The 15,220-nt window shown below is 42.7% G+C and overlaps 1 protein-coding gene across 1 annotated transcript in view; it reads left to right on the top strand.

Moving 5' to 3' along the window:
• Positions 1–15,220, top strand: part of THBS4 (thrombospondin 4) — a 41,249-nt gene that overhangs the window by 21,173 nt on the left and 4,856 nt on the right. Inside the window, exons 8-19 of the mRNA XM_069001597.1 lie at positions 388–525; positions 1,131–1,208; positions 4,681–4,833; positions 6,189–6,293; positions 6,508–6,615; positions 8,106–8,265; positions 9,586–9,704; positions 10,491–10,543; positions 12,578–12,771; positions 13,060–13,238; positions 14,667–14,715; positions 14,819–15,015. Of these exons, the coding sequence (XP_068857698.1) occupies positions 388–525; positions 1,131–1,208; positions 4,681–4,833; positions 6,189–6,293; positions 6,508–6,615; positions 8,106–8,265; positions 9,586–9,704; positions 10,491–10,543; positions 12,578–12,771; positions 13,060–13,238; positions 14,667–14,715; positions 14,819–15,015 (1,533 nt within the window). The remainder of the gene's footprint in view (positions 1–387; positions 526–1,130; positions 1,209–4,680; positions 4,834–6,188; positions 6,294–6,507; positions 6,616–8,105; positions 8,266–9,585; positions 9,705–10,490; positions 10,544–12,577; positions 12,772–13,059; positions 13,239–14,666; positions 14,716–14,818; positions 15,016–15,220) is intronic.

The raw sequence follows: 15,220 nt of genomic DNA, 5'->3' as shown, positions 1-15,220 counted from the left end.
TGCTGCCACTTCTGTGTGTACAAAACACATTAGTAAGGGTGTTCGGAGTTATGTGTCTTTCCTGATATTGTGGTGTAGACCCTTCCAGGGGGCTTTCAGCCTCGCAGGGGTCTGAATCTGCCCAACTAAAGGAAGGATTGAGAGTTCAGGACATCAGCTACAGGCTGTAATGTAAGGTTGCAAATATTATTTAAATTACAGAGATAGCTGAAAACTTACTGAGGTCAGAAATACCTGCAGAGACCGTTTCCTCTCAAAGCCCTCTCTGAACAGAAGACATACAGGTGTTGTGTGTAGCATTGCCTTTGGTGGGAGGTCTTTATACACAGTCCAAGTCTGGATGTTGCTGAAGCATGAACATGTGCTTGGTTTGGTTTTTCTTTGCAGTGTCGTTACAACCCTTGCTTCCCTGGTGTGCGATGTGTGAACACTGCTCCAGGTTTCCGATGTGAGACCTGTCCTCCAGGATATACGGGACAAACAGTGCAAGGGATAGGACTCAGCTATGCCAAGAGCAATAAGCAGGTGAGTGGCAGCACCTCCACGACAACTTCCATTGCAAGGTGCTGGTTTTATATTAGCAGTGCATCTGTATTGAATTGCATTTATTTTTCAGTTGTTCCATAATTACCTTATGCTCTTAGGCAGAGCTCAGAGTGTTTCAGTTAGAGATCTGAATTGTGTTTGCTTAGCTTTAATGGGAGTGACAATCTAATATTCTTGACTGGCACAGGGACAAGAAAAAATGTCATTATCTTTGTAAGTATCTCTGATCAACGGGCTTTGTTGATTTCTGTAAAATGGCTTTGAACTAGGAAGAAAATCATAAAAAAGGGCCATTTCACTGTAAATTTTTTTGCATATTTCCAGAAGCACCTACAGTGGGAACACAGTTTTTGTATAAACTCCTGGGGGTGAACCAAAACACATCCTAAAGCGGAAATTCTCTGTTTTGTAGTGTCTCTTCAGGGTTTGGAAAGTTAGCCTGTGGATATGTCTGTGACATTCTGAGAGCAGTTTCAGGAGAGGCTATGTCTCTTCCAGTCTTAAACTTTAGTGTTGTTTCTTCACACTTTGATCTCAATAAATTGACATTATTTTTATTATATGTGGATTTGGTTTATTGCTAGGTCTGCTTAGATATTGATGAATGTCAGAATGGTGGACTTGGACTCTGTGTTCCGAATTCCCATTGCATAAACACTTTGGTAAGCATCTTTTCATTTATGCCTTTAAAAAATCGACTGTTTTAAAATTCCATGAGGTTAGGATTGGATTTATGGGTCTGATGGAAGAGCTGAATAATACGATTTGTTTCTTGGCTTCATATAAATCAAAGAATTCTTTCCTCTTTTCCTAGCTAATAATAAAAAAAAAATCAATACTTGATTTGTCGTTAACACATCCATCTGAATTGTATCCTTATCACTTGCCCTGAAGAGCAGGAGCTCTTCTCTCCATACCATCCAGTGACGTGTGTCTGTGAATATGTTATTGCAAGGAACCTCCTTTGAAAGATTAAAGGTTTGCTTCCCTTATCTCCTGCCACCTGAGAACTGTTGCAACAAGCTGTTCCACTGGGTGCTCTCTTTATAGGAGTTATGTATACAGTAACAGCTATTCCTCTAAATAAATGGAAATGAGAGCGGCAATTGGTACAAGACTGTTAATGCCCATAGATATTAAACCCAGGAGAGCAAGCAAAGGAAAAGTAAAAATGGTTTGAAAGATGTTAGGATCCAATAAAGAGGGCATACAACCATTTTAATGCTATGAAGCAAGTTAGACATAGAATCACATAATCATAAAATAATTTATGATAGAAAAGACCCTTAAGGCTGAGTCCAGCTGTTAACACAGCACTAACAATCCCACTAAACCATTTTCCCAAGTGCCACCTCCACACCTATTTTGAACACTTCCAAGAATAGTAAGTCCACCACTTCCCTGGGCAGCCTGTTCCAATACTTGACAATCCTTTGAGTAAACAAATTCTTCCTAATATTCAATCTAAGTCTCCCCTGACCTGAGATGGCCTGAGGATCTGAGGCCATTTCTTCTTGTCCCATCACTTCTTACCTGGAAGAAAAACTGAACCCCATCTATAGCATCTTTTCAGGTACTTGTAGAGTGATAAGGTTCCCCCGAGACTCCTTTTCCCCAGGCTAAACACCCCCAGCTCCCTCAGCCACTCCTCATAGGACTTGTCCTCCAGACCCTTCACCAGCTCCATTGCCCTACTCCAGCACCAGAATGACCTTCCTGTAGTGAAGGGCCCAAAACTGAACACAGGATTTGAGGTGTGGCCTCACCAGTGCCAAGTACAGGGGGACAATCCCTGACCTGGTCCTGCTGGCCACACTGTTGTTGATCCAGGCCAGGATGCCATTTGCCCTCTTGGCCACCTGGGCACACCCTGGCTCATGCTCAGTCACTGTCACCAGCACCCCCAGGTCCTTTTCCTGTGGGCCCTTTCCAGCCACTCTGCCCCAGCCTGTGGCACTGCCTGGGGTTGTTGTGACCCAAGGGCAGGACCTGGCACTGGGCCTTGTTGAACCTCACACCATCGGCCTCAGCCCATCAATCCAGCCTGTCCAGATTCCTCTGCAGAGCCTTCCTGCCCTCCAGCAGAGCAGCACTCCCACCCAGCTTGGTGTCACCTGCACACTGACTGAGAGTGCACTCCATGAGATCATCAGTGAAGATACCAAACAGAACTGGCCCCAGTACTGAGCCCTGGGGAACAGCACCTGTGACCGGACACCAGCTGGATGTAACTCCACTCACCACCACTCTCTGGGCCTGTGAACTCTCTGTACCCAGTGAACACCTGGCTCAAGCCATCAGCTGCCAATTTCCCCAGGGGATTGCTGTGGGAAATGGTGTCAAAGGCTCATCCACTGAGCAGGTCACCTTCTTACAGAACAAGCAGGACCTGCGTTTCATAAATCTGTGCCGGCTGGGCCTGATCCCCTGGTTGTCCTGTACATGCCACAGGCTTTCTTTATAGCAAGAGACAGGTTAAAAGTATTCTTCAGGTGTAAAGGTGGTCCTTTCTGCAGCAAGGTATTGTTGAGGCTACCATTTGTGTTCAGTATTAGCTTTCCTCATGAATAAGCTTGTTTTCTTAGGGCCGCTTTCACCGTTCAGGATGTTTGTATCTTTTTTTTAAATATTTAGAACATTTACTGTCACATGTTGTGTCTTGCTGCATGACTAGACATGCAGCCTCTTTGGGAGGCCATTGGGCCCTGTCTACAGAAGGCCAACACCAAGTGTCCTGCATCTGTCAAAACAGAAGTGTGGGGTTTCTAGTCCTGTATCCCTTCAGAAACAGTCTGGTATGGAAATGCTGCCTTAGAGGCTATTTTAATGCATACCAGAGCTTGATATAGGACAGAATATAGTGAGCAAATTCATCAGACTCCAGAAGATACTACCCTGTAATCCTTTAGGATAAAGTACACAGGCTGGTGTGTTTTAAATAAGCCATACCATTAGCATCGCCCAGGGATTATTTTACTCTTCAGCCATCTGTTTATTTTCATCTTCATCCTGAAAGTATGCAGACAGCACAGTTATAATTTGTAATGAAGTTAGGAATAGAGGAGTAAGAAAGACTTCTCTATGAAGTCTGAGAAGTAAGTAGATTTCTCTATGATGGTGTACTATGACAGACCTGACAGTTCCTCCAACAGACTTTGTACACAAAGAGTAAAGTTGTATGAAGCACCTCAGTTTCACCAGTGGTTAGATGCACGTTTGTCAGAGATCTACCCATTTCTGTCCCTGGACATATCAAAAAATAATTATTCTCCATAAAGTAAAAAGATCATTTTCAATTAACTTTTATGTCTTAAGTTACAGGTCAACAAGAATGTGAGACAGAGACAAAAGCCACATTAGATGCCTAAAGAAGACCTCACCTTATCAGCATTTATCTGTTTATATCTCATATGGTGATTGACCCAACACATAATGAGATTCCTTGGCTTAGCTCCTTTGTGTTTGTTTACACAAGAGAGTGATACATATGAAATACATCTGGTAAACCACTGCAAAAACTTACATGGATGTTCTTATTGCAGTGTAAATGAGGATGGCTGTGTCTTCAGATACAGAATTCTTTGCTGAAGAAGAAGATTTGGATCAAATTGGCTTAAAAACATTTTAGCTTTAAATAATAAAATGGAACAAAGACATGATGAACTTTTTCATCTCCCTTTGATTAAAATTTGTGCCCAGTTGCCTTTAGATAAACTGGTGGGTGTGCTTTACAGTGAAATAAGATCTTCCAGCCTGATTAATCAGCTGCTGCTTAGAATTTTGCACAAAGTTTCAGCCACCTGGAAGCAGCTCAGGGTGATGCTGGCAGGGACAAGGCATCATGAAGAAGCTTTTGCTGCTACATGACTTTTCTCTGGCTTAACAAAAGACTGGTCTAAGCAGGCAAGAGTTGAGTATGTTTTCTAGCATGCACTCTGGGAATCAAATATAATTTTCTTGTAGAAATAAAGAAGTGTAGAAAATAAAGTTTGTTCACAGTACAAGAGGCGTCAATGGATGAAAAACTACACTTGCACAGCATAAACAGTGTGACTTGAATTATGCTCTTGTGCTTGCTTTAAAAGGAAAAAAAGTCCTGTTAAAAGTCTGGCTGGTGACTTTTTGTTCTTACAGGGGTCTTACCACTGTGGCCAGTGCAAACCAGGATATACAGGAGACCAAACCAGAGGATGCCAGGCTGAACGGAGCTGCAGGAATCGAGCTCTTAATCCATGTAGCATCCATGCCCGTTGTATTGAGGAGAGGAGAGGAGAGGTGACATGTATTGTGAGTTCATTAATTAATCATTTTTACAGTGAAGTCCAGCATTTTTTATAGGCTGGAAATGAGAAAATCCTTGTGGTCATTTTATACAGTTGGATGTTTTACCAATTGTGGCACACTGGCCAAGACCAGCTGTGAAAACTGGGCTGAGACTATCTTGCAACTGTTTTGTTCTTGCCACATGTCTGTAAAGCAGCCATATTCATGTATCATATTCACTGTGCCTGTGTAATTAGATCTTTAGGAATCACTTTTGTAGACTTTCTGTAGTCTCCTCAGGAAAGACTGTCAAGTGTCACACTACAGAAGACATCACAAGGACAAATTCCTCTCCTGCTGCCCAGCTACATAGCTATGAGTAAGGATCCTCTCTGCATAGCCAATGTGCCTGTATTTGCTGGCTGATAGAGATGTTTTTTAAAGTGAGATCACAGATTCCAGGCTGTACAGGGAGGCTGTACTGTGCTTACCAGCTATGGGAGCTGAGGAGCACTAGTAGCATATGAACTTCCACTGTAAGAGTATACTTAAGTATATTACTTAGTTTTTCCATCTGCAACAGAAAGCAAGAGACTAATCCTGTGTCCTAAATTTGGATACAGTGCATGCTTTTTCTGGCACTTGCTTTGGTCTAGTTTTTAAGTACATCTGTTTCAAAGATAAATAATCTAGGATATTTTAAGTCCATGCTGTAATGGGAACATGCCTAGACACTTGTATTAGGCAACTCCTGGTTTTAAGGGAAGGCCAGATTTTGACACGCAGTTCTTTGCATATATCTTTGACATAAATGATAATGTTGGTTTGAAAGAGTAATAATTTAATTGGCTAGGAGAAACTTGTGTGCAGATGCATTTGTTTTTCTGATGCAAACTTTGTAAATGTCAACACAGTTTTCTCTTAAAACTTCTTCTAGTTGCAGATGTGTTCTTGAGATACTGAACAAAACACAGTCATCCCATCTAACCATGCATCCCTTGCCAAGATGCTAGGTGCACACTCTACCTAGGTCTCCCCTTTTCTTTTGCTCAACCTGCCAGTGAGGAGCCTAAATTGGTTCCTAACCAGTGTCTATAAGAAATCTTTAGCTCCCACTGAAATCATTAGGTGTGGCAGGCACACATTCCAGTTGACATCAAGTTGTAGCTCTTTCTAGCTATATCTGGATACACTGCAGGCTCTCTCAATGTGGAAAGAAAATCTTTGTTTCAAGCTCTCTGTATCTCATGGTACTTCAGTATCTGGCCATGACTTCCATATGCTGCTCTTTTCAAGACTGGCGTGAGTTTTCCTTCTTGAATATTTCTACAGTGACTCATTAACCTTTTGATAGTGCTACCATGATGTTTTATTGATAGTGTGGCATTGGCTGGGCTGGTGATGGTTATATTTGTGGAAAAGATGTTGACATTGATGGCTACCCTAATGAAGAACTCTCATGCTCTGCTGAAAACTGCAGAAAGGTAAGAAATGCTTTCTTAATTCTATAGTAATTCAGAGCATGAAGGGATAAAGAGGAAGACTGTAAGAAACATGACTCAATGTATTCATCTTTTATTCAGGTTATTGATTTCTATTTAAGTTGATGAATCAATTAATAATAGGAAAAAATCATTCCAATTATGAAGGCGTCTAGTTTACCTATAGAACACCAGACTTGTCTCCTTTTTTGTCTAGGACAATTGCAGATTTGTCCCAAACTCTGGACAAGAAGATGCTGATGGTGATGGGATTGGAGATGCCTGTGATGACGATGCAGATGGAGATGGCATTCCCAATGAGCAGGTGCTGTGTATAGATCAGGATGCAGGGGTCTGTGCAAACAGAAGGATTTCCCATTGCTGCAATGGGAAGTGATTCTGAAATCTGCTTCACTGCTGTTTGCCAGAGATTGTTCCATACCCATCACTGTCAGTGGCCCCTTAAATCCTGTATTTTTCTTTTATATAATGCTCATTCTTACAAGACTTAAGCCACACAGCCTTAAATCCCATCTGTGTATCCTCCATTACTACCTTTTATCATTTAATTCTAGAGTTTTTTGTGTATAGAGCTTGTGTCCTTCTGTCACTCTCCCACAGCATAACCTTCAGGAACATTACTTGCATTAACATCTTTCTATTTAAAAAGCAGGTTGACCTGACAACACATTTCATCAGGGATCCAAACCCCACACAAATGAATGTGTGTCTTGCCAATAACTTGAAAAAGCTTTAGATCATGTCCTCAAATCAGAAGAGGTTTCCATGTGGGTACACACAGCAGAATATGCTAGAGAATAAATTCAGATTGGAAAAGCTGTTTTATTTTCACCCTGGATTCTTACAAGCCGACTGTTGTTCTGTATTAAGATATTGACTGATACTGCTTACTCTGCTTCCAAGGAAGCAAACAATAACATGTTATCCAGAGTACAAATGTCCACCTGGAACTAGGGCAGACTAGCAGTCACAGAAGGTCTGTCTCAAGCTGTTTTGCCACAGAGGCCCATGCTAAATTCTGCTAGCTTAAATCAGCTGGTTTTGTTAATGTTCTAAAATGAAAATATTAAATCCTCCTACAACTGTAAATCTATTTGCAGGTTCAACACCTTCATAATCAAGTAAATTCTTTATTGTTTCTAGTCTCTGTTGTTGTTCTCTTTGTGCAAGACAATGAGGCCATGAGTGTGCTAGATGGGTGTAGAAATTTTATACCACTTTGAAATAAAATTTTCTCCACATACCTCCTGATGGACTTTAAAAGCCAATAGCAGCTTGCTTGAAACAAACAAACTAACCCACCAAAACCGAACGAAAACCTGTACGTTTTTGCATCAAGAAAGTTCTTTTCCCCAGTTTCCAGCTTCAGTTTGAGTCTGTACCAGAAGGGGGCAATAGCCTTTCACGGAGACCATCTGCAAACCTTGTCAGAGTCTCTGAACTGCAGCTTTTGAGAAGGACCATGTGAGAAAGCTCAGGCACCAAAACAGGTTCCTCACCATAGACGCATCCAAAGTGATAATCAGAAATCAAGGTTATAAGTAAAGCCTTATGGTACTGCGTGTTTATGATTAGGGTGTGGTTCAAAGCAGAGCTTTGAGGGACCAAGTGAAATCTGATCCAGAGCTAATATTCACATAAAATGTCAAAACTGCTCACACTATTTTGTTGTTTTGGTTGGTTTTTCTGTTTGTTTGTTTGGTAAGTAGAAATAAATATAAGAGTTTTATAAATCAATTAAAGTAGAAATTAAAGATTCATGGCCTGACTGATGTCTGATTCTGTGTCTTGCAGGATAACTGTGTCTTGGTTCCCAATGTTAACCAGAGAAACAGTGACCAAGATATCTTCGGAGATGCTTGTGACAACTGCCGTAATGTCCTGAATAACGACCAGAGGGACACAGATGGTGATGGGAAAGGAGATGCTTGTGATGATGACATGGATGGAGATGGTTGGTGATTTTTCACTTTCAGCTTCTCTGATGTCATTCAAATTTGCCCAGAGTGTGTGCTGCACATCAGAAGACTTCATGTCACTAGCTGTAACACGTAGTCTTTCTTCATGAAATCTGTGTTTTTAATCCTTTTCATTTAATTAATACATATCTTAGCTTGCATTGGAAGCACTGTACACTGTAACAGAGAAACCAAGCCATGCTTCATGTAGAAATTAAGGTTGTTGATCATTCAGCCTTTTCTTAAAGGTGCAAACATCCCAGAGCATCCAGCTGCTGCCAGTCACCGGTACCCAAGAGCTATATAATGTATTATTTTCATTGCTGTAGGAGACTTGAAAGAAGTGAAAAAATCACACCCCTTTATATGTAATAACAAAGATGAAATGTCCCATCCTGTAAGTTGTGATACAGGAACAGGATAGAATGAATTGTGTGTAATAATGGGTGTGACGGGGTGGTATTCTGGTTTGGCCAAATTTAGAAATATATCCTGCGAGAGACAGCAGGTCACAACCACTCCTCCCCCAACCAGGTTTGAGAAAAATAAATTTTCCACGAAGGAAAGTGAAGAAGATAAAACTATTTATTTAACAAACACACAGGAAAAGGAAAATAATGCTAACTGATAAAATCTTTCGCTGTGGAGGAAAAACCTGGGAAAAAGCGTTAGAGTCCTCCCTTTGGTCTCCTCAGAGCTGGGGCTTGGCCCAGGGCCAGGCCCTCTGTGCCCCATGGAAAGTCCTCCTGATGTGCTCTGATATTAAAGCAGTCCAGTAGAAAAGGGAGAAAATCCAAAATTCCAGGGGAGGAAAAAGAGTTCAACTCTCAGTCTGTCTCCGGAGAAAAGAAACTGAAACAACTGGCCAAAAACTGACTGGAAAGCAGCAAGCTGGGTGCTTCCTCACTTCCCTGCTGCAGCTGAAAACAAAGTCGCTGTCTCTGTGTGACGTTGAACAAGCTGCAAACTGCTTTGAGAAAGTTTTGCTCAGTTTTTTCCTTCCCCCTCTCAGGCTCAGTTTAAAGGCACAGAAAGGCACAAAAATTAATTTATGGGCATAGGCAGCGATATGGGATCCACATCATAAAGTCACCCCAAGACAGGTGGAAAGATGTTCTTTAGCAAGATGTTGCTAACTACTATTAAATGAGTGGTGCACACATAAGATAGATTTACTGTGCAGGCTTATAATTTCATTGCAGGATTAAGTAGTTGCTGAAAAGGAATAGTGTCTTTACTGTTTTAATGTTTATATTGTGCAGTATGGACAAATATGGGAATTGTCTTTAACTAACACACAATCCACTTTTCTCTAGGTGTTAAGAACCTTTTGGATAATTGTCAAAGGATCCCCAATGAAGACCAGGAGGACACAGATAATGATGGTGTTGGTGATGCCTGTGACAGCTGCCCTACAATCAGCAACCCAAACCAGGTTAGCAGGCAAAAGGAAAAATTATCCTTGTTGAGGGAGAGGGACTGCTGAGACCTAAAAAGGTGCAAGAGAATGAAGCAACCCATGCAGCCATAGTGTTCATATTTTAATAATAAAATGTATTTCCTGGATAATAAAATATAGTATATATCTAGGTATTCAGGAGAGTTTTACAGATCTGCAGACTCTCCTGGTGTGAGAAGGAGGAGCCACCAGTTGTACTCTCAATTTGGGATGTTGTTAGGACCTCTGCTCAGCATCTGTCTTCTACTGTCATGCTCTGAAATCGGCTCCAGGACTCCACATAGGGGTGTGATTGAGTTACACTTGATATTTCTTTAGTCAGGACAAAATCCTGGTGTCCTTATTTATCAAAACTTTCAGTGCTCTTAGGTGAGAAGTCATTGTAACTTTCCATATGTTGGAATTCTGATTCAAGCCCCCCACCCCCCCGTGACTAATGAAAAATGTTGGAAAACATAGAGAAACATAGTAGAATTTTAAAGCTGCTTAAGAAGTTAACCTTGCTAGAAATGAGGGATACTTATTTTCAGTAGTAGAGGAATCTTGCTTGAACTGCTTCAGTTAAGTTCAACCTTTTTTTAGTAAAACTGAATTTTTGGTTAGATGCATGATGCAAGAGAGAAAATAAATTCTGTAAAACAAGTCTCTTTTCATGCTTTTATTTTAACTGTATTTGATTTGGTTCTGTTTTGATTTAATCCTGCAATTTAAGTAGATGCTCTTGACAGCTGATACTGGAACTTTCTCTGTTCCCTTTTGCAGTCAGATGTTGACAATGACCTGGTTGGAGATTCCTGCGATACCAATCAGGACAGGTAAGCTGTGAGAGAGGCTAGTCCTGAGCTGAAGCATGCTACTGATTCCTGGAGAGCTATAATCCCTCAGGCTAGCCTGGATTTAATTCCAGAGAGATGTTATTTCAAAAACAGTGTTAGGATTTATTAGCCTTGTTTGTTCACTTCCCTGTGGTAGTACAATTACTTGATCCTTAGCCCCATTCACACAGGCTTCCTGTGAGTTCCTGTGGAAGTGACATTCAAGCAATACTCTGGCTGTAAAACCCAGAGCACTGCTCAGAGCTTCTTAGTGAGAAAATGTCTTTCATTCATTTCTTTATTTTTCATTCCTCTTTTATTTCTGTCTCCTTAGCAGAAGTTTCACAGTTAAAGGCTGTATGTTTTTCCTTAAGAACCTAGGGTTGCAGAAACAGAATTTTATTATCAAGTGCAAAACACTTGCAGAGCAACCCCTTTGCACAGCAAGACTGGCAAGGATCCTCTGTCTATATCTTTCATATGCCTTGGGTATTCACAGGAGCACATCCCATGACAAAATTGCATCACTTTCCTGGAAGCAGCTTCTGCATAACCAACTTCGGGGTGGCAGGCCCTCCTGTGTGCACCTCACTTACAGCAAGAGGCAAGGGAAGTGATAAATCCTGTGCTGTCACAGCATTTCGTCAGCCACAGACAACTGCAGGGCTCCATGCCAGGGCCACTGGTGGGTGCTGCTCTCTGCGAAGGGAGCTGCAGGGAGCCCACTTCCATGTCTCTGCAGGGATCATTCCCAGTCTCGGGCCAGCAGCTGCCAAGGCCATCAGCATTTTACTCTTAAGTAGATATGTCTTCGTTCTTCCTCATGTTTTAAAAAAGGATGGTTTTTCCCCCCATAAACTTCACTAATGTCTGTGAAGCATTTCCTGGTAAAAATGCTGTAGCTCTGCCTGAGGTTAACCTTGCAATAGATACACATGTATGGTGCTTATTGCATTTTATCTCAATATTGTGCAAACATTGATTACGCTGACCTAAAATAAAAACACTTTTCTTAAGCAGGGAGAGGTGGTTTGGAATATGCCTACCTATAAGCCACAGCATGACCTTAATTTGGCTGCAGGTCACTTCTGCTCCACCTGTGCTAAGCAAGAAGCTACTGAGGGAAAATATGCCTATGAATTGCCAGAAAGCAATTTGGTTTTGGTATGCATACAAAACACACCACAGTTCAGGCAGTTTTTTTTCAGGGATGCACTTAACTGTTGGCATGGAGAAGTTATGTTGCCACCCCATAACTTCTTGAACCCTCTTCTGTCAGCTGTGTCCCGGTTCCTGGTGGCTCTTCACTGTAACCAGCTGATGCAGCCATGGCCTGGAGGGATGCTTGGGAGCTACAGACTTTCTCCTCTACTTCTTAATGCATGTCCCCCTGCAGGATTGTAATCATAGAATCATTCATTTTGGAAAAGACCTTCAAGACCATCGAGTCCAAGCACTAACCTAGCAGTGTGAAGTCCACCATGAAAAACTTGCTATGCAGGAGGGTGAGAACAGTGGTTGTTTTAAAGTAAGTCTGATTTCAGGTGCTCATGTAGAGTTTCTCATAAAGTTTCATTCACACTCACACCTGCATGTTCATGAGCACCAAGACACATATGCACACAAGACAAGGGACACAAGGTGTCCAGCTCTTCCTGTCTCCTGAGTGCCTCTTAATTGGTGACACAGCACTTTTTGGATGCGCCTTACACACCCTTTAGGAGTGGATGTGTTTTGGGGTCTTGGGCTCCAGTATTTCCTACACCATGAAAGGCTTCTTTTTCTTTTCCCTGAGTACTTTTATAGCTCCTGACTTGGTCTTTGCTTTCCTGCCACTTTATCTTACCTGAGTTTCTTTGTTCCTGCTCTCCTTGCAGTTCAGCCACCTGAGCAACAACAGTTGTGTTGTCCACTGGTCTGCTTCCACCTCCAGAGCTGCCATTGGTGTGTTTCCCCCTCAGGTGTCTGTGCTGTTCCCTGTGCAGAGGCAGGAGCTGATGGTGGCATGCCATTTTTTTGTTTCTGTGGTTGCAGCGATGGTGATGGGCACCAGGACAGCACAGACAATTGCCCTACCGTTATTAATAGCTCCCAGCTGGACACAGATAAGGACGGGCTGGGTGATGAGTGTGATGACGATGATGATAATGATGGCATTCCTGACCTCTTGCCCCCGGGCCCTGACAACTGCAGGCTGGTCCCCAACCCGGGGCAGGAAGATGATAATGGTAAGATGGGCCTTCGGGAGCCATTTGGATTCTCAGGCACTGCATTCATCTCCAGGCATTACTCATGTGCACCAGGACGCAACACGGTCACTACCAATACATACACTCTTGCCAGGAACAACCCCAGCACTCAGGGGCCCTTTAGCCAAAACAGAGGCACATTCTCAGGCACTGCAGCCAGCAGGGCTGACACTCTGCCTGCTTGTTGGACACCCTGATCCAGTGGCTGGGCCAGATGTGACTACTTGCTGCACCATAAATCTCATTTCACTTCTCTGATGCATTCAGGTGATGGAGTTGGCGATGTCTGTGAGTCTGATTTTGACCAGGATACAGTGATTGATCGGATCGATGTGTGCCCTGAGAATGCAGAGATCACCTTGACAGACTTCAGGGCCTATCAGACAGTGGTGTTGGACCCAGAGGGGGATGCGCAGATTGATCCCAACTGGGTGGTTCTGAACCAGGTAAAAATAAAACTTGGTCTTTCTTACCTGTTTGAGAAAGATCATTTGAAAACCACAGTAAAACTGGCTCTGTAATTTCTGGACCTCTGGCAGACATGACAAGTGGAAGCTGTTGGTTAGTAGACTATTGGCAGGAGTAATAATGAAGGAATTTTCCTTTTTATAGCCTTCAAGCTATCAAAATGGATGCTCCTAATAATCTAAAGTAACTACATGCTGGCCAACTTACTCTGGGTGGATTTCACTGCTGCCAGAAGGCAGATACGTGTTACCCTGTTGAAACATGTAGCAAACAAGTTTCATGAATCCTTCCCATAATTTAAAAGTCTGACCTGCTAAATAACACAGAATTTCATAGAATCATAGATTGGTTTGGGTTAGAAGAGACCTCAAAGCTCATCTCATTCCAACCCCAACCTGCCATAGGCAGGGACATGCATCACTAGACCAGGTTTCTCAGAGCTTCAGCCAGCTTTGAACACTTCCAGGTTTGGTGCATGTACAACTTCTCTGGGCAGCTTGTTCCAGTGCCTCACAACCCTCACAGTAAAGATTTTTTTTCCTAATTTCTAATCTAAACCTACTCTCTTTCAGTTTGAATCCACACCCCTTGTCCTGTCATTGCATGCTCTTGTAAAAAGTCTCTCTCCATCTTTCTTGTAGGCCCCTTCAGGTACTGGAAGGCCACAATTAGGTCATCCTTAAGCCTTCTGTTTTCCAGGCTGAAAAAATCCAATTCTCTCAGCCTGTCTTCATAGGAGAGATGCTCCATCCCTCTGATCCTCTCACTGGCCTCCTCTGGACTCGCTCCAACATCTCCATGTCCTTCCTGTGCTGGGACCCCAGAGCTGGATGCAGCACTCCAGTACTCCTGGATGGAACTCAGTAACTTACTTGCACTAACAAATTTTAGCCTTCAGGAGGCTAGTGTATTCTGAGTCACAGGGAACATGTAGTTTATTCCCATTGCGAAAGTCTCTGCCAAGCCAGCTGGAATGTATACATCTTCCTTAACCCAGTCCTGGCAGTCAATTTAATCCTGAGCTCTGTGATCCAAATGTATGAGCTAAGCCTAGGAAAAGCTCTCTTCCTCCCACAACCCTCTTCCCCTGCACCCCAATTTTGGCCAGATTCAGATTTCCAGAATATTGTGGTAGGGAACGAAAGTATCAAAATACCAGTATGACTAATTCTGCAGTAGGAAAACTGACAAATCCTTCCTGACTCAGGGTATGCAAGCAGCTGAAACATTACTATTTGATTATAGTTCTCACTGATTTTAGTTCAGAGATACAAGCGTCACAGGTATGTTGACAGCAAACAGAAGAGACAGATGAAGGAGGTGCTAGAGGGAGACCAGAAAAAGCTATAAGGCTTAGCCAACCCAGCTTGCCACACATGCTAACCACCCTGAATTTACCCTTACAGGGGATGGAAATTGTGCAGACTATGAACAGTGATCCTGGCCTTGCTGTTGGTATGTACCCTCTTCTGAGATTCAAGTTTTACAGCAGAAAACACACAGAATATGAACATGTGTTCTGCAAAATTGTTTTTAACTTGTTTGTATCCCTGCCTAGGTTACACGGCTTTTAATGGCGTTGACTTTGAGGGCACTTTTCATGTGAACACAGTGACAGATGACGACTATGCTGGCTTTATTTTTGGTTACCAAGACAGCTCTAGTTTTTACGTAGTAATGTGGAAACAGACGGAACAGACGTACTGGCAAGCGACTCCATTCCGAGCTGTTGCAGAGCCTGGCATTCAGCTAAAGGTACTGGTGGTGGCTCCTAGCTAAGGACATGGTGCTCATGGAAGCCTGGCTATGCCATCCTGCCATGTGCTGGCCATGGGCTAGGTCGTCATGCCATGCACAAGCCATGCCACTGCACTGCATGTCAGCTGTGCTGCCCGACTGCTGTTCTCTATTTGCAACTGCTGTCAAAATGGTTAAACCAGGCAGCTGCCACACAGCCCTT

The sequence above is a fragment of the Aphelocoma coerulescens genome, assembly GCF_041296385.1.
Source record: "Aphelocoma coerulescens isolate FSJ_1873_10779 chromosome Z unlocalized genomic scaffold, UR_Acoe_1.0 ChrZ, whole genome shotgun sequence".
NCBI classification, from domain to species: Eukaryota; Metazoa; Chordata; class Aves; order Passeriformes; family Corvidae; genus Aphelocoma; species Aphelocoma coerulescens.
This window is presented reverse-complemented; position numbering and strand designations above follow the sequence as displayed.